Source organism: Hylobates moloch, unplaced genomic scaffold, assembly GCF_009828535.3.
Source record: "Hylobates moloch isolate HMO894 unplaced genomic scaffold, HMol_V3 SCAFFOLD_12, whole genome shotgun sequence".
Classification (NCBI taxonomy): domain Eukaryota; kingdom Metazoa; phylum Chordata; class Mammalia; order Primates; family Hylobatidae; genus Hylobates; species Hylobates moloch.
Window position 1 is genome coordinate 26814157 of NW_026652287.1, and position 17748 is coordinate 26831904.

The window sequence follows — 17748 nt, forward strand, 5'->3', positions numbered from 1 at the left end:
CAGCTGACAGAGTATTTGCGTGTTTTAAACTTTTTAATCCATCCATCCAACAAACCCAGGAGGACATTTTATTGTTATCCCTGGTCTTACAGATCAGTTAGTGACAGACCTGGCCTTCTAACTCCTTCCCGTCCTTCTGTTCTCTTTCCATCGTATCACTTCTTCTTGGGTTCCTTGACTTCTCTGAGTCTCTATTCTAGGAGCTGGTATTTTTTTCTGTAAAGAGCCAGATAGTAAATATTTTAGGCTTTGATGGCCATATGATCTCTGTTGAAACTACTCAATTCTGCCCTTCTAGTTCAAAAGCAGCCATACATGTATGTAAAAAAATGGATGTTACTATGTTCAAATAAATCTCTATTTATGGCCCTGAAATCTGAATTTCATATAATTTTCATGAATCATGAAATATTATTATTTGATTTTCAAAAGCAACTCAAAAGTGTAAAAACCATTCTTAGCTTGTGTATGGCACAAAAACAGGCAGGGGCCATAGAGTGCTGACTCTTGCCCTATCTTTGTCTGTAAAATTGGGAAGTAGTAATACATCTGCCTTAGATTCACATGGATTAAATAAGATCACACCAGTACCATGTTTTGCACAGGGTCCACCATTGCCCTTCTATCACATGATGACAGCATGAACGTCTCTGGGTTTCAGTTCTCTTATCTATTAGAAGGGAGGTGTTGGCTACTTCTAGCTCTGAGTCTATATATTTTTGCCAAATTACCTTTTGCTAAAGAGCTTCAACCGCCTTCCTTCTCCCTGCCCTGAGGACATCCATGCCTCCTGGGTCTCCCCAGAATTTCTCTACCCCATTTCCATTTGGCCAACTTCTCTTTCTTGGTCCTAGTCGTTATTTTGTACCTTGGCTTGCACTGAAGTGAACTAGATTTCTTCTCCATTTCTTGGAGAAGTTTTCAGTGGGCAGACCCAGCCACTTGGTGGAGCTGTGGGGAGATGTTTTTCCTTATAAAGGTACCTGATGTTTCCCCTGGAGAACTTCAGGTTTAAAGGTGGGGATGCTGGAAATGGTGCTTCTGGGGGAAAGAGGTGTTGCTCATACCTGTGTGCATGTTTCCATCATCTGTCCACATCCAGTTAATTTGGGCAGTCAGGCTTTTGAGTTCAGATGTTTCAAGAGTCCTGAGTGGGGCATTTGTATGGGAGAGGCCAGGGACAGATAGATCCTAGATCTGGCGAGGTTCCCAATCCAAATTCCTGGAAGTTTCCCAGTTGTCCCTGGTTCTGTCATGGAGGAAATCAGTCTCTCTCCTCACCATGTAAAACATGCACTTTCTTTTTGGAGCCATTAGATGTATGATCAAATAGCCTTTATCTTTCAAGGAGCTGACTTTTTGTGACTTTTATGTATGTAAAACATGCAATTTCTTTTTGGAGCCATTAGATGTACAATCAAATAGACTTTATCTTTCAAGGAGCTGACTTTTTGTGACTTTTATGTAACAACTATTGGTGAGATGTGATTTCTTCTCCCTTTCTTGGAGAAGTTTTTGGTTGTTCAGGTATTAGCTATTATGTAGCCAAATTACCTGAGTTTGTAAGTTGCGAGACCACAGGGTAGTCTCTCGATCTCTTAGCATATCCCATGAAAAACGCGGGAAATAAAAATATCTAATCCCAAGTAAAGTATCATTTTGAGAATTAAAAAAGACCACTTGTGGGAAAGTGTTTTGTAAACTGTAAAGAATCATGCTGATGGGAGGTATTAGAAATTCCTTGAGGGCAGAGGACCATCTTGTATTACTATTTATCTGCAGAATGACTACAGCATCATAGATGCTCAATTAACATCTGTTGAATGAATGAGTGAACAGGTGAATGAAGAGCATCATGAAGGGGTTGGCAGACTGGAAATATGCCTGTTAAATTAAGGGTTTCAAAGGATGAGGCTGGGAGGAGCAGGAGAAGCAGGCCCTTAAGAGGAATCCAGGGCACGTGGCTTGTCTGCCAGGAAGGCAGCTAATGCATCCGTTGCCAGCTAGCCGGCTGCCGGGCAGGCTGGCTCCACTGGGCAAGCTGCCAGACCCCAGGCCATCTAAGGCTTGTGTGAGTGTCCCAGAGCAGGTGGGCCAGGAGTGTCTGTCGTCACAGGCGGGCTGGTGACCCGCCTGGAATGCCTTCCCTCTCGTGCCTGCTTTTAGAGCCTTAGTCCCCGGTGACAGTAAACAGAACGGACGCAGGGCCTGACACTGAGCTACCCTGGGTCTTGGCAGGGTGGGTCTGAGAGACTTGTTTTCCAGAGTTAAAAGAATACAAATAAACACAGCGCAGATCAATGTAGGCAGTTATATAGGAAATCTAGGTCCCAGGGCTATTTTTTGCTGACCTAGTTTTTTTGTTTGTTTGTTTGGGACATAATTACTTGGGAGATGGTAATTATTTTACATGTTTGCTATAGACCTGATAGAATAAATCTCATAATAATATTATTTAAACAATAATAATAGCAGCTACTGTTTTGTCTGTGTTTACCACGTGCCTATGTAGTACTATGTTAAACACTTCATAGACATTTTCATAGTTCTACGAGGTAAGCATTAACTCTGTAGGATTGTATCCTGTCAATCCTATGAACTAAGTATTATTACTATACCTATTTTACGTATGGAGGGATTGAAGTTCAGTCACTTCCTGGGGTCACAGAGCTGAACGGTGGAAGAGCTGCTAGAACTCAACTCAAACCATTCATCCACCCATTCATTCATTACATAATGATTGAGCACTTACTATATAGCAGGTACTAGAGATTCATGTGTGAATAATACCAATAAAAACTCCTGCTATGTGGGAACAAACACAACAAATAAAGAAATTTTATAATATATTATATGGTAGTAAATGCAATGGTGAAAAATAAAGCATCCAGGGAAGGAAAGCAGTGCCAGTAGTGGAATGGGAGGTGGAGAAGGTGGGCTGCAATTGTAGACAGGATGGTCAGGAAAGGCCCCATGGAGAGGGTGACAGGGTGACATCTGAGCAGAGTTGAAGGTACTGGGTTGCTGAACTGTGTGGATCAGAAAGTAGAACAGGCAAATTGAAGTCCAAGGAAGATTTCTGTGAATTCACTTTTTTTCTTAAGTTCATTCTCACTCTCTTTTCTGGGCTATGCATTTCCAGAATAGGAAATTGAATGGTAAACTAGGGAGAAAGTAAAGGTATCAAATAAATTCATCCATCCATCCATCCATCCATCCATCCACCCACCCATCCATACATCTGTTCAACATTTCTAAAGCACCCACCAGAAGCCAGGACTATGCTTCTCTTAGAAGAATAAGATCTAGCTCTATACTGTTGGATATATAAAATATATATAAAATATATATGTATAAAATAAATATAAATAATATATAAATTTTATATAATTTTATATAATCAATCGTAAATATATTTTACACTGCTTCAGATTTTTTAAATTTAAATTTTCAAATGAAAATTTTATTAAATACAACTTTATTGTTTTGTTAGGGTTGCATTTCAGTTTAATCATTGAAAATTTATCTCTGAATTGAGAATACTCTAAGTGTGAAATGCATAATGAATTTTGAAGATTGAGCACAGAAAAATGTAAAATATCTTATCAGTGAGTTGTTTATATTAATTACATATTGAAATGGTACTATTCCAAATATTTTATTACTATTTATTTTATAGTAATATAATAATATGTTTATTATTACTATTCCGAATATTATATGATTAAAGTTAATTTCTCTTGTTTTTGACTTGTTTTTAACACGGCTGCCAGAAGAGTTAAAATTATTTATGTGGCTCGCATTATATTTCTATTGGATAGTGCTGTTCTAGACCTTGCCATTCCGGAGCTTCCAGGCAACTGCAGGGAGCTGGGCACACAATTGAGTAATTGTAATACCATGTGGCAAGTGCTATAATAGACCCAGGAACCGAGTGCTCTGGGGACAGAGAACTGAGTCTTCAGTTCTGCCCAGCCCAGGATCAGGGGAGAGGTGATGTCCTCAGCTAGGTCTCTGAGACGGTAGATGTTTGTCATCTGGAGGCCAGGAAATGAGGTGTCCCAGGAATTGGGTATAGCATGTGCAAAGGCCAAGAGACACGAAACCCTGAGAACCATGAAGGGAAAGGAATGTGCATTATTCAGTGAGAGAAAGGACCCCACCCTGCCCAGAACCCTATTTAACCTCAGTGAAAGCCTAAGCCTCTTCCATTGTAGCCAATTAGACTTTTTCTCCTTCCTGACCCCAGTACGTCCCTGCACGTGACATTTTTACTCTTGCGACTTTCTGGCAGCCACTCTTTCCAGGGTGGCACGGTGTTGTTTCTGCTCTGGAGTCCTGCCAGTGCCTTCTCTGTTGACAGGAATTTATCACCTTTCAGTTTCTTTTTTTGATAACAGAAACTTCCAACAAATCCCTGCCGTTTTATTCCCCAGGAAGAAGCTATCTTATTTTTCAGTACAGGGTTTAGAACGGAGAAAACAAGGCAAATGGGACTGCTGCCAGCTGTCCACGTGCTCCATCCCATTCACATGTGCAGGAGGAAGGGAAGAAGGAATGTGCAAGGAACGGAAGCCTGACATCTCCAAAAGGAATCAAGAATGTCGGCCGGGCGCGGTGGCTCACGCTTGTAATCCCAGCACTTTGGGAGGCCGAGGTGGGCGGATCACGAGGTCAGGAGATCGAGACCACGGTGAAACCCCGTCTCTACTAAAAAAAAAAAAAATACAAAAAATTAGCCGGGCGTGGTGGCGGGCGCCTGTAGTCCCAGCTACTCGGAGAGGCTGAGGCACGAGAATGGCGTGAACCCGGGGGGCGGAGCTTGCAGTGAGCCGAGATTGCGCCACTGCACTCCAGCCTGGGCGACAGAGCGAGACTCTGTCTCAAAAAAAAAAAAAAGGAATCAAGAATGTCAGTGTCGGAGGGTGTCATCAGTCATCTCCTGCTCCATCGGCTACCCGCTGAGGTGGCTCCCCAAACTGACACTCTTCCCAACAGGTTCAGTGGGCCCGCTCAACCATCAAATGCATGAGGTAAATTAAAACTAAAACTCCATCTGGGCTATTTCTGTTGACCCTTGTAAATATCCACTGATTCTATTTATACTTCTGTTTCCTGATGTCACCCGTCAACCCCCATGGAAATGCCTTCTCTTACATCCTTTTATACACAGAATAGAATGCCAGTGGGCAGGTGGCAAACAAACAAACAAACAAACAAACAAACAAAACCAAAAAAACAGCCTACATTTATTGGGTGCTACTACTCGTATCTTGCTGATCTTGTGGTTTTTTTTTTTTAATTAACTCATCTAATCCTCAACAACAACAACAACAACAAAAAACCCTTTGAGACAGGTATTACTAATGCCCCCATCTTAAAGCTGAGAAAACTGAGAAAAAAAGAGGAAGCTGATCAAGAGAACACAGCTAGAAAGTGGGAGAGTCAGCATTTGTACTCGGGATTGTTCTGATTCTGGAGTCTCTGCCCTTAGTCATCATTCTTATTGTTTCTCTAGCCACTTAGCAGGGGGAAGAAACATAGCTTTCTGTTGGACTTGTAAGCTTTAGTTTTATTTTAGTTATCTAGTCCACACTCAAGTAGCCTGGGTTCTCCCAAGAAGTTTGATGGCTAGAGGTCAGTTGAATGCTATCAACTGTACTTACTACTCGTAGGCTGGAAGCTGCATGAAGATGAGATCAGACCTGTCTTGTCCTAGCCCATTCTCAGCCCCAGGTGCCTGGCATGTATGGGAAAAAACTGTGGAGTGAATAAATTTGTTTCTTCCTGTTTTATGACTGTTGAATACTACTCTTATTTAATCTGTGACACAAGCAATGCAGGAAAAATAAAAGAAAAACTCAAGACCCTAAATAATCTGCTATCTCCTTGAATAAACAGATAGAGAGAGAATAAAAATGTCATTTTGGGTTCCAACTATTCAGGTACTTGTTATAATCCTGCATTTTGCTTTCTCTGTGTAAATACAGATTTGGTGTAAATCGTATGTATTATTTAGGGTAGTACTAGCTGTCATGACATATCAACCTTCAAATTGCATGGGCTTAACACAACACAGTTAAGTTTATTATTCACTGATGCACCAGTCCAATGTCCTGGTCAGAGACTGACTTTATTTTTCAAGGTGAAGTAGTGGCCCAGGTTTCTTTTATCTTGTGGCTTCACCATTCACTTAGGGCCTCCAAGTCCTCTGTTTCCAGCTAGGCAATGCGGAGAAGGCACACCCACTTTTTAAACACCCTGAATTGGAAGCAAAAAACATCACCTTTGCTCATGTTCCATTAGAGAGACCTAGTCTCATGGCTGCACTTGGATGTATGGGAGGCTGGGCAACGTGTCCCTGGCTGAACAGCCGTCTGTCAGCTCTATGGATGAAGCAGCATGAATTTTTGGTTGTAATTATCTTCCTTCCACTACAGTGAAGACTAAGCACTTACTTAGCTTGCTATTTAATGTAAATTGTCCACCAGACCACATGTTTAAGTTAGAAATGTCACAGTCTTAGGTAACTTTTCAAAACTTCATCTAGCAAAGTGGAAGAACAGTTATCAGCCAAAGCACAGGCATTAATTGACATGAGCTTGGGATAGGGGTTGGAGCAAAGCCTTAGAGTCGGAGGCTCGCGTTCAAATCCTGACTGCAGTTACTGTTTGATCACAGGCAACTTAGCCTCTTTGAGACTCAGATTTCTCAGTAGCGAAATGGGCAACATAACACCCACCTTGCAGTTTTAGCAGGGCGATATGCATATGTAAGGGTCCTAGGTAGTAAATAAATAATGTAGTAGGTAGTAAATACATAATGACTGCTATTACGATGTTTTCTGAACAAATGTCTCTTTTTTTTTCTTTTATTTTTAACTGACACATCATTGTACATATTTATGGGGCACAGTGTGATATTTCGATACATGCATACAACGTGTAATGATCAAATCAGGGTTATTTGCATAGCAAACACATATCACTTTGTTGTGTTGGGAACATTCAAAATCTGCTCTTCTAGCTATCTGAATATATACAACAAATTATTAATATATATAATATATTGTATATAATTTATATACAATAAATTATAAATACATATAATAAATGAATATATACAATATTCTACTGTATATTCTTAAATACACAATATAAATTACTAATTTATTGTATCCTCCCAATTAAATTATTAATTGTAGTCACCCTGCAGTGCTATCAAACATGAGCACTTATTTGTCTTATCTAGCTGTAATTTTGTACTCGTTAACCAATCTCTGGCTATCCCCGTCCCCACCCCCAACCTCTAGTAACCACAATTCTACTCTCTACTTCAATGAGATTAACTTTTTTAGCTTCCACATATGAGTGAGAACATGTGGTATTTGTCTTGCTGTGCCTGGCTTATTTCACTCAACATAATGTCCTCCAAGCTCATCTATGCTGCCTGAATGACAGAATTCGTGAACAACGATTTCTAGAGAAAGCGAACATACCTTCTTTCTTTTAAATTGCTTTGAAAATAGAAAGTGCAGTGAAGGACCAGTAATGAGCCTTATGTAAATAAAAGATGTGGGATAGTGTGGATGTCACACTTTCAAGTGCCAATGTTATTACATCTGTCCTGTATCCAAGAACAAAACCAGAAATCAGAGTCTAACCAAGCAGTATGATTAAACTGCTTAAAATTGCCCCAGGCCAGGCACGGTGGCTCATTCCTGTAATCCCAGCACTTTGGGAGGCCTAGGCGGGTGGGTCACCTGTGGTCAGGAGTTTGAGACCAGCCTGACTGACATGGTGAAACCTCGTCTCTACTAAAAATCCAAAAAAATTAGCTGGATGTGGTGGCACATGCCTGTAATTCCAGCTACTTGGGAGGCTGAAGCAGGGGAATTGCTTGAACTAGGGAGGCGGAGGTTGCAGTGAGCCAAGATTGTGCCATTGCACTCCAGCCTGGGTGACAAGAGTGAAATTCCATCTCAAAAAAAAAAAAAAAAAAAAGGCTCCAAATTCTAGTAAGAGCCATGGAAGATGAAAAACATCTTGTTAATAATATCCACGATTTATTGAGTGGATATAGTCTAGCCCTTAATCCTCATACCCACCCTGTGGGATGTGTTATTGGTGTAATTGCTAATACCACATACATTGTTACTGTCAGGCCTCTGAGCCCAAGCTAAGCCATCGCATCCCCTGTGACTTGCACGTATACGCCCAGATGGCCTGAAAATGCCCTGCCCTGCCTTAACTGATGACATTCCACCACAAAAGAAGTGAAAATGGCCGGTCCTTGCCTTAACTGATGACATTCCACCACAAAAGAAGTGAAAATGGCCAGTCCTTGCCTTAAGTGATGACAATACCTTGTGAAAGTCCTTTTCCTGGCTCATCCTGGCTCAGAAAGCTCCCCCACTGAGCTCCTTGCGACCCCCACTCCTGCCCGCCAGAGAACTCCCGTTTGACTGTAATTTTCCTTTACCGACCCAAATCTTATAAAACGGCCCCACCCCATCTCCCTTTGCTGACTCTCTTTATGGACTCAGCCGGCCTGCACCCAGGTGATTAGAAGCTTTATTGCTCACACAAAGCCTGTTTGGTGGTCTCTTCACACGGACATGCATGAAAGTTACCATCACCACTTTGCAGATTAGAGAATTGAGGCATAAAGGGGGAAAACAATTATCCAAGATGATCATAAGTGGTGGAACAGGGATTTGAACCCAGTCACTCTGCCTCTAGATCTGAAGCTCTTAATCAAGGAGCCTGGGCTCTTGTTGAAGAAAATGCTTTATCGATGTGAAAACATTCACACACAATGCCTGATAGCATTGTGCTGAAGTGTGGTTCCAATTATAAACGTGGTAGGAATTCAGTCTGGAGAGGAACTCCCAGTGCCTGGGCATGACTGTGTGTGTTTTTCATCCTTCCCATTTAAGGAGATGGAGCATGGCATATATGGAAGGAGAAGAGGGGGAGCTTTGGAACTGGACAGGTAGGGTTTAAATCCTGGTGCTGCCATTTACAAACTGCGTAAACTCTGGGAAATTACTTAACCTTTCTGATACGGTTTCTTCAACTGAAAATAGGGATTGTAAACAGCTACTTTACAGAGGAGGGTTTGCTGTCATAAAACAGTACCAGCCTATGGTAGATGCTGTTGATTCAATAGATACTGATGAAGTCCCACATATCTGGAAGTAACACTATCAGCCAGAATTAGCCAGGTTATGCTGCTTTAACAAATCCCACTGACTTAAATAAAGTTTAATATTTGCTGACACTACTTTTCCAATGCAGATTGGCTGGGATTTTCTGCCATCTTTACACAGAGACTCAGGCTGGCTTGGGGAGGCTCCAACTTTGTACCACCATGATTGTCAAGGTAGGAAAAAGAAGACATGGGGATTTGCTCACTGGCTCCTAAAGGTTCCAAGTGAAAGCAACACAATCACTTCTGCTCTCATTCCACTGGCCTAAGCAAGTCCTATGGTCACATCTAACTTCAAGAGGATGGGGTAAGTAGATTTCTACCACATCCCAGGGGAGGGGAAGAAGTAGAAAATATTTTAAAATACTACCGTAGACACAATGTGTTTATCTCTACAATAGATCTGCTAATCCATATCTTAAGAGGAAACCGAAGCTCTGAGAGGTTATGTCATTTGACCAAGGTCACAAAGCCAGTCCTCTGGGAAGCCAGGACTCAACCCGCATGCCATTCATCCTGACTGTTGGATCTATAGGCACAACGTCCACAAACTTTGTACAGAAGCAGAACAGTTTCAGGATGGGGGGCAGAGAGGCCCTGCAAATGCGGTGGACAGAACAGGAATTGAATAGGCATGATGCACCGTTGTGTTTGTGTTCTGTGATTTCTCCTGGGGAAGGGAAGAAGGGGCAGGGGAGTTTGTGTGAAATATCAGTAGAAGATAAGTTTGGACAGGTAAGAATATCACGCGTCAGAGTGCAGCAGAGACACATGTGTGGAGGATGAGGGCAGTGTTTCAGGCCATTACTCTGGCAGCAGTGAAGTGTTTCCCGGGGAAGGGTTGGGGACGGCGGGCTGTTGCAGGAGTCCGGGGTAAGGTGACCAGGGGTAGACAGGAATGAAGGCGGCGGGAACGTAGAGGAAGGGCTGGATCTGAGAGCTGCAGAGGAGGCTCCAGTGAGGTCCACTGGTGGAAAAGAACCGCCATGCGATTTGCAGAACACCAGACCTTCTTCAACCTTCACTCTTCCCACCCCAGTCTGGTACATTGCACCACTTGTTCAAAAAAAAAAAAAACAAAAAAATTTCCCTAAGACCTCTTTTTCTCTAGCCTTCCTCCTTATTTTTCAGGGTCTCTTCTTAGAACGGGGGCAGCCACGCCGCGGTGGGAGGCCCTTCCTGCCTGACCCTTACCGTGCGGGGTACCGTTCCTGTCACCATCGCCAGGATCTGGCCCTTCTAGTGAAAGGAAATCTCCCAAGGCCTAAGAAGGCAAGAGGCCTGCAAATCGCCTCCTGCTCAGCAAACGGGCTGCTCAGCAGGCCCGGGGTCCTGGTCCACCCCAGGTCCCTGGTTTGCCCACCTCCGATGGCGGCCTTCGCTGGCAGGGTGGGCGCCTCTGGGGAGCCAGCTCCGTCCCGGCGCCTTTAGAGCCCCATCTCTTCCACGTCCCCGGCCTTCCTCCCCTTCCAGTCTGCTGTCCCCGCCGGGGTCCAGATGGTGTCTGAGGGCCGGCGGTTCGACGGCGGGCCCGGGGTTCAGCCTCCCGGCCTCCCTCCGTCCCTGACTCTCCTTTCTTCGGAGAGGGCGCGGGGGCCGGGGCCAAAACGCCGCTCTTGGGGTTCTCCTGGACTCGGAGTTGCCCCAGGCGGGCGCAGCTCTGCCCCGCGGGGTGCCAGCCTCGGCGGGCAAGGTCCGTGAGTCACCGCCTGTAACCCAACACCAGGCCTCCCTGCCCCCTCCCCCAGCTTCGGCCACCAGGCCGCGGCGACACCTACAAGAAAATGAAGGGGCGCCCGGGCCCGCGGCGCCCCCGGCCGTATCGCTAGCAGGTCCCGGCGGCCCCCGGCTCGCGGCGCTCTCGCTTCCCCGGCCCCGGGACTCGGCCAGCCGCAACCGCCGCCCCAGAGCGAGCAGGAATCCAGGCCGAGGGGCCGGCCCCGGAGCCCGAGGCGGCGGAGGGCCCGCGGTAGCTGCGACTGGCGAGCCCGAGAGCGCCCGGGGAGGGGGCGCCCGGCTTGGAATTTCCCGGTCCCTTCTGGCCCAGCGAGGACAAAGCACCCCTGGCCCCCGCCGCCGCCGCCGCCGTGGCCTACGCCGCGCCGCACAAAGAGCGAGTCGCGACACGCTCCCATCCCCCTCCCAGCTCACGGCGGCCCCGGCCCCGGGTGGCTGCAGGGAGGTGGGGGAAGCCCTGGCTGCGCCGCCCCTCGCTCCCCCTCCCCTGGGGCCGCGCGAGCACCGCCCCCGCCCCGTCTGCGCGTCCTGCCGGGGAGGGGTTGGGGGGCGCGGCGCCCCACATAACACTCCCCGTCCTGCGCTGCGAGCCACCCTCTCCCCTCCCTCCTGCAAACATCACCGCCTCCCCTGCCACCGCCGCCACCTCGCCCGACGCTCCACAGCTCGCCGCGGCCGGGGGGCGGTGCGCGGACCGTGCGCGCCGCGGGCGCCAGATGTGCTGTCCCCGCCGCCGCCAGTGACCGAGCCGCAGCCCGCGCGGTATCGGGCCGCCTCCCTAATGCTGCGGGGGCGACCTTGAGCGTACAGCGGCTTCCCTTGGTGGGGACCCCGACACCCCAGCGCTGTGCCCGGTCTTGCCCTCTGCAGCCCGGCTCGCCCCGCGCTTGGACATGGAAGGGGCCGCCGCGCCCGTGGCGGGGGACCGCCCCGACTTGGGGCTGGGGGCGCCGGGCTCTCCCCGAGAGGCAGTGGCGGGGGCGACTGCAGCCCCTGCGGCGGCGGCAGCTCCGGAGCCCAGGAAGCCGCACGGGGTGAAGCGGCATCACCACAAGCACAACTTGAAGCACCGCTACGAGCTGCAGGAGACCCTGGGCAAAGGCACCTACGGCAAAGTCAAGAGGGCCACCGAGAGGTTTTCGGGCCGAGTGGTGAGTGGGGCAATCCTGGAGGGTGCGGGGGGCACTGGGTGGACGCGGCCGGGGACTGAGGGCGTGTGAGGCGGGGGTCTGTGCGCCTTGGGGCTCTCTTGACAGAGAGGGGGCTCATTGGGAAGCCCCGAGACAGACTCCTCACTCTTTCCCCAGCACCCCGTGACTCAGGCGTGTCTCTGTCCTGAAACACTTGTTACATCCTGTCTGCACATATTTTATTTTATTTTGGTTTGTTTTTAAAAATTTAATCCTAGCAGCAAAGGAATGTTTTAGATTTGCAAACACTTTGCAGCGTTGGGACGGCCGGGGTCTCCCTCGTAGACACACATTTAGACCATGCCCCGAAACGCCTTATTTCCACAACTCTCCAAAGAACCACATTCCCAGCTGGGAGCTAGCCCCTCAAGTCCTGTGTTTTGTAGGTGTCCCTACCCCCTTCCACCCATCGGCCCGCAGCTCCTTGCTCTGCATCCTCCCACTCAGACTCTGCATCGCCCTGATGCTGCTGTGGCTGCAAGGGAGGGCGACTCTTGCCTGTTTCTGAGACAAGGTTAGGGAGCAAAAATAAAGACTACTGCAAGCCTGAGGATTCTAACAGTTTGCATCGTGGCTTTGGGAGGACTGAAATGTCCAGGGCATGGGTAGCTACAGAGGTAGCTGTGCTTAGTTGCAGCAGGCTCAATTGTGTTTCAGCTCCTGGTTGCAGGGCTACCAAACTGCTGAAGGGGTCTGGCCCCCCTGCTCTTGTGACAGCTGACACCCTGCCAGGGTCCTGGCACCATTTGCACAGCTCCAAGGAGTGCTTTGAGTGCCTTGGGGTCTGTCTGTCTTGTCCTAGCCTTGGTTTGTTGTTATTTTCACTTCTGCAGAACAGGCCCTTGAAATCCACACTGCTTGTGGCTAGAGAGTTGGGTTCAAAGTGACTGACTGTTGCAGAAAGATTTTGTGTGGTGTGTGGCAGAAAATTAACATGGTTCTTTGATTTGAAGCAGATCAGTTGTATTCTAATCGATTTAGGGCCAAAGTCAGAAACTAATTATGGGACTCCTTGTGTGCATTTTTGGGGGTGTTTTGGGGGCTCAGCTTTGCTTATAAACAACAAATGACTGCAGGGAAAAAGGAAAGTGAGCTGTCAAATAAAATAGCAGCTTAGTATTGACATGTTTCTTTTGCATTTGGGCAGGGACAGTTCTGTGAAAAAAAATGGGAGTGCCAGTCAGCAAAGTTCAGTCCCCAAATTCTCAAATATCTGGATACCTGGATAACGCCCTCCCAACCCATTTCTCAGATTCGATGTTTGAGTCTATATAACTTCATCCCATAACGTTATTTTTAAAAAAATCTGTTATCAATTAGGTGGAAATTTGAGATGTCGTACATTTCTTTTTAGAGCTGGCTCTGTAATAAATTCTACAGCAAGCAAGTAGTTGAGAATTCACTCTGGGCAGGTGCCATTTTTGTAGGATGAAATTGTTAAAGGGGAGAGTTGTAGGGGTGGCCTCTGATGAAGGCACTTTCAGGTTTGTGGAAGAAGAGGCTGGGAAACGTGCACTTCATTCATGCTTTTCTTCTGAGGTGGTATTCCCCAGGCTGGATGTTGAATAAGCAAAAACTAAGCTTAGCTCCCTGCTCATGTTGTCTTAATAGCTGCTGAAGAATCGCACTGGGAAGGTGGGAAGCAGAATAATGAAAAACAGACGCAGTTCGAGCTGCAGGTTGAGAATGTGAGACTATGAGGGGTTGTTGAAGTGGTAAGGGTATGTCTGGGGTGTGTGAAGGGATCCCAAAGTCTAAATGCTGGGGCACTGCTTCAGACCTTTCTAAAGAACGAACCCTTGTCTTATGGCAGACGCCTTTCTGAGCGTCAGTGGGACTTCCTGTCAGGCGTTCTTGGAGCTGCCAGATCCACAGACTAGGTTAGAGTGAAAGGGATTTGCATCAGTAGGCAGGAGTCCGCCTTTCTCTTTTGGGGGATGTCTCTCTCTGTATTTGCAGAAACTGAACATTCCGTGAGGATTTAGTAAGGCGGCCACGAGGGGGCGCCCTGAGAACGAGAGAGGCTTCTTTACCAGCCTCAAGTCTGAAGTCCTGCTGTGTTATTGTTCAGCCCTAGTTCATTTTCCCATTGTGCTATTAATTTCAGCTAAATCTCTTGTTTTACCCCCAAATTATGTAAAGCTTTTAAATCTGGCAGCAGACCCATGCCCAGAAACTGACAGTCTCTAAAATGCTTCGTTTGTTCACGGGGCTGCCTTCTCCTTGATAGCTAAGCTTATAGAATGTTAGCCAGATCCCTGGGTGAAAACCTTGCATAAAACAGATGGGAAAACTGAGGTTTGGGGAAGGAAAGTCCTCCTTGGCCCCCCTGTCCTCCCCGTGCTGAGCACACTGCTCACAGATGGTGTTAAGAACTTAAGTGAGAAACAGGAATTGTCAAGTGGAAAATTTCCTGTGACTGGCTGAACAGAAAATAACAGCAAACAAAAAATTGGTCAACGAGTTGTTCTTGCCCATACAGTGTCTGGTGACTCAGAACCTGTTAAGAGCAGCAAGAAATTTTCATCTAAAATATGAACTTGGAGTTTTCTTCTGGTACCAGTGATGTGCTAAACATTCACAACTTGCTTTGAAGGTGCAGTTGAGGAGAACTGAAAGGGCACTATCTTAATTTAGCCCTTTGATCTTTGGGTAGGATTTTGAAGTGATGCTTTATTTTCATTTGCACCAGTGCCTTTTACAGCATCTCTCAAGAGGAGCAGTGGTTCTAACGTGTTTTACTAATGTGAGTGGCCCAAGACAGGTGCCGGGTATGGGGCTGTATGAAATGCTGTGAAATCAACATCCCTGTTGAAAGCAGGGGCTCTTCTCAGAGAGGAGAGAAGTTTCTAAAAAATGAGGATGTGGTGGTTTTTAATTGCATGCCTGGAAGGACCTTCTGAATAAGACAAAACACAACACAGCATCATGTTCTATGTGCCGCGAAAGGCCGTTCTGAAGAGAAGTGCAGAATGAGATGCTTGGAGTCAGCTGGTGCAACCCTGTGCGCCGTCCAGGCATCCTCCTGCAGTCTTGCAGCCTCTGCTAAAGCATGTCCATGAGACTAGGACTCAGAGTGGCTTGTTCCAGAGATGAACAAGCTCAATAATGAGGCACTCTTGCAGAAAGGCAAAGAGCCCTGGCTTACATTCAAATCCTTGATCTATCCCCTACTAGCTTTGTGTCTTTTGGCAAGCTAAGCGACTTTTTGAAACCTCAGCTTCTTCATCGGTAAAATGAGCTACTAAGAGTACCAACTTCATGGACTTGTGAGAACTGAATACAGTGATCTATATAAAACCTCAAAAGGGGACATTAATCAGTTTAGTTCCTCCTTTTAGCAGATTTTTTTTTTCTCATCTCATTTTAGGATTTCATTAGATTTTAAGACCATCAGAGAGACACGATGCATTGTATTATGCAGAGAGAGATGGAAGAAATAATCAACTTTTCAGAGTAATAAAATAAATACCAAATTAATTAGGGAGGTGTGTCCATAGGAAGATGAGATAATTAGCCAGATTCAGATAGGATCTGAATGCATTTCTCAAGTCTTGAATTTGGGCCTTGTTTATTGCACAACTTTTGTTTTGATACAGTTTTGGGTAGGCCTATTGGGTGAGCCTCTGTGTCATAATTCGGCATGCATTTTCTTTGAGCTAAGCTCCCTGGACCTACAGGCCACACAAAGCATTGCCAAAAAACCCAAAACCAAAACCACACAATTTTATGTCCTGTGATCACCTCGATGTCAAGGGGCCAAGTTCAACTTCCTCACTAGGTTATCTCTATCGAGCAGTAGGTGGTGTGGTGTGAACTGGAGGCAGGGTCCCTGGGGGGGAGTCTGGGATGGGAGCGGCAGGACTGGTGGGCAGTGTGTGCCCCTCCCCTACAGTCTGCTCTGGTGCCCCTGGCAGCAGAGGATGGGGCATCCTCACCTAGCAAGCCAAGTGTTTTGACCAAAAATGGGTGTTTTAAGCACCCAAAGCTATTCATAGCCTCCTGCTGGAAAACTGCAAATCAGGGAGGCAAATTAGCAAGCTGGCCTGCCAAGCCAGGGGGTGTGTTGGCATCACATGCACGGTGACAGAAGTACCATGTTGCAGCTAAGGCCCAAACCCAGTTTTAGAGTGTAAGGGACCATGGCAAACATGTGGTTCAAACTTCTCATCTTCGAGGTGGGACCAATAAGGCGCAGAAATGTTAAGTGACTTTGTTGAGATTGCACAGCTCTTGAATGACGGAACTGGATCTCAGAAACCTGATTCTTGATTTGGCATTTTTCCATCACTCGTTTAATAAATCTTTACTAGAGAAAGACATGGGCCTCACTGTTAAAGAACTTATAATCTAGTAGCAAAGATGAAATGTACTTACAAACTAATTCTATTCAGTTCGATGAAGATTTATTGCCATCTGCCATGTGCTACTCACTATGTTAAATGCTGAGACATAGAAATGAGTAAGACCCAGGGAGCTTCCAGCCTGGTGAAAGAGAAGGCGGAAGTAGTTACTAGGCAGGAGTAACTCTTCCATAGAGGATTTGATTGTTTCAGGTGATTTTCAAGTTGGACAACAGCTCATTGAAGCTTAGCTCATGAAACTGAGTTTGATCCTGGACAGAATCATATTTCTACTGCTACCATTATTTACTACCAGCTGGTATTTTTGAGAGCTTGTGGTGCATCCCGCTGTGCTAAGTACTTTAGAGACATTTTCCCTCACTTAATCTTCACAGCAACCCTGTGAGGTGTAAAATAGTGAGACCCATTTTACAGATGGGGAAAATGACGCATAGGGAGGTTAGGTAACTTGCCAAGGGTCAGACAGCTGGATGGTGTCTGACCAGTTTCCAAACGAGTTTGTTTGGAAACCCAATGCTGCTAGAGGAATTGAGAACCTTCCTTAATGTTGCACAGCTGGTGACCTCTGGATTTGGGTGTGGTTCTTTGCTAATGGTGCCAGAAGAGCAGCCATGGGGTGATCGCCCACCCTTCCGGAAGGGGATCTAGAGGAGGGGGCCAGGGCATACTGTGGGATTAGAAAATGTTCTCTGGTTAATGGGAGGACAAGTACTGTTGAAAATGACCCTTGATTTGGGTTTCAGAGGATTGGAATGTGGGGCATTCCAAGGCATTCATTCACTTGTGTTTGGGGGAAGGTGAATATTCCAGGTGGCTTGGAATGCAGGGTTTGTGCTGGGACACAATGGGAGGGCAGGATTGGTAAGGTAGGATGGGGGTAATAATACTAATTGATGCTAATGCGAATAATAGCAACTAATACTTCTTGAGTGCTTATAACATGCTAGGTGCATGTTAACTGATTTAATCTTGATAACAATTCTGCTATCATTCCGTTTTCCAGATGAAGAACCTGAGTCACAGAGAGGTTAACTAGCTTGCTCAAGGTCACAGGCAGCAGCAGAGCCAGGTCTGGACCCAGGCAATGTGAATGCAGAAACCTTGACCTTAACTCTCTCTCTAGAGGTGTCTGAGCTGGGTTCTGATCACAGTGGTGCATTGAGCCCATCAGTTTGGTGTGCTGGCATGGAGCAGGGAGTTTTTGCAAGAGTTGAGGTTGGGAAGATAAGAATCAGAGCCAAGTTAGG

At 46.3% G+C, this 17748-nt stretch overlaps 1 protein-coding gene across 2 annotated transcripts in view; it reads left to right on the top strand.

Moving 5' to 3' along the window:
• The first annotated feature begins 11539 nt into the window (after positions 1-11539).
• The window catches only part of NUAK1 (NUAK family kinase 1), a 75643-nt gene continuing 69434 nt past the window's right edge, over positions 11540-17748 (top strand). The window contains exon 1 of one of the 2 annotated variants that reach the window (XM_032168821.2): positions 11540-12098. In XM_032168821.2, the coding sequence (XP_032024712.1) occupies positions 11841-12098 (258 nt within the window). In that variant the 5' untranslated portion in view covers positions 11540-11840. The remainder of the gene's footprint in view (positions 12099-17748) is intronic. The other variant, XM_032168822.2, reaches the window with a different exon arrangement.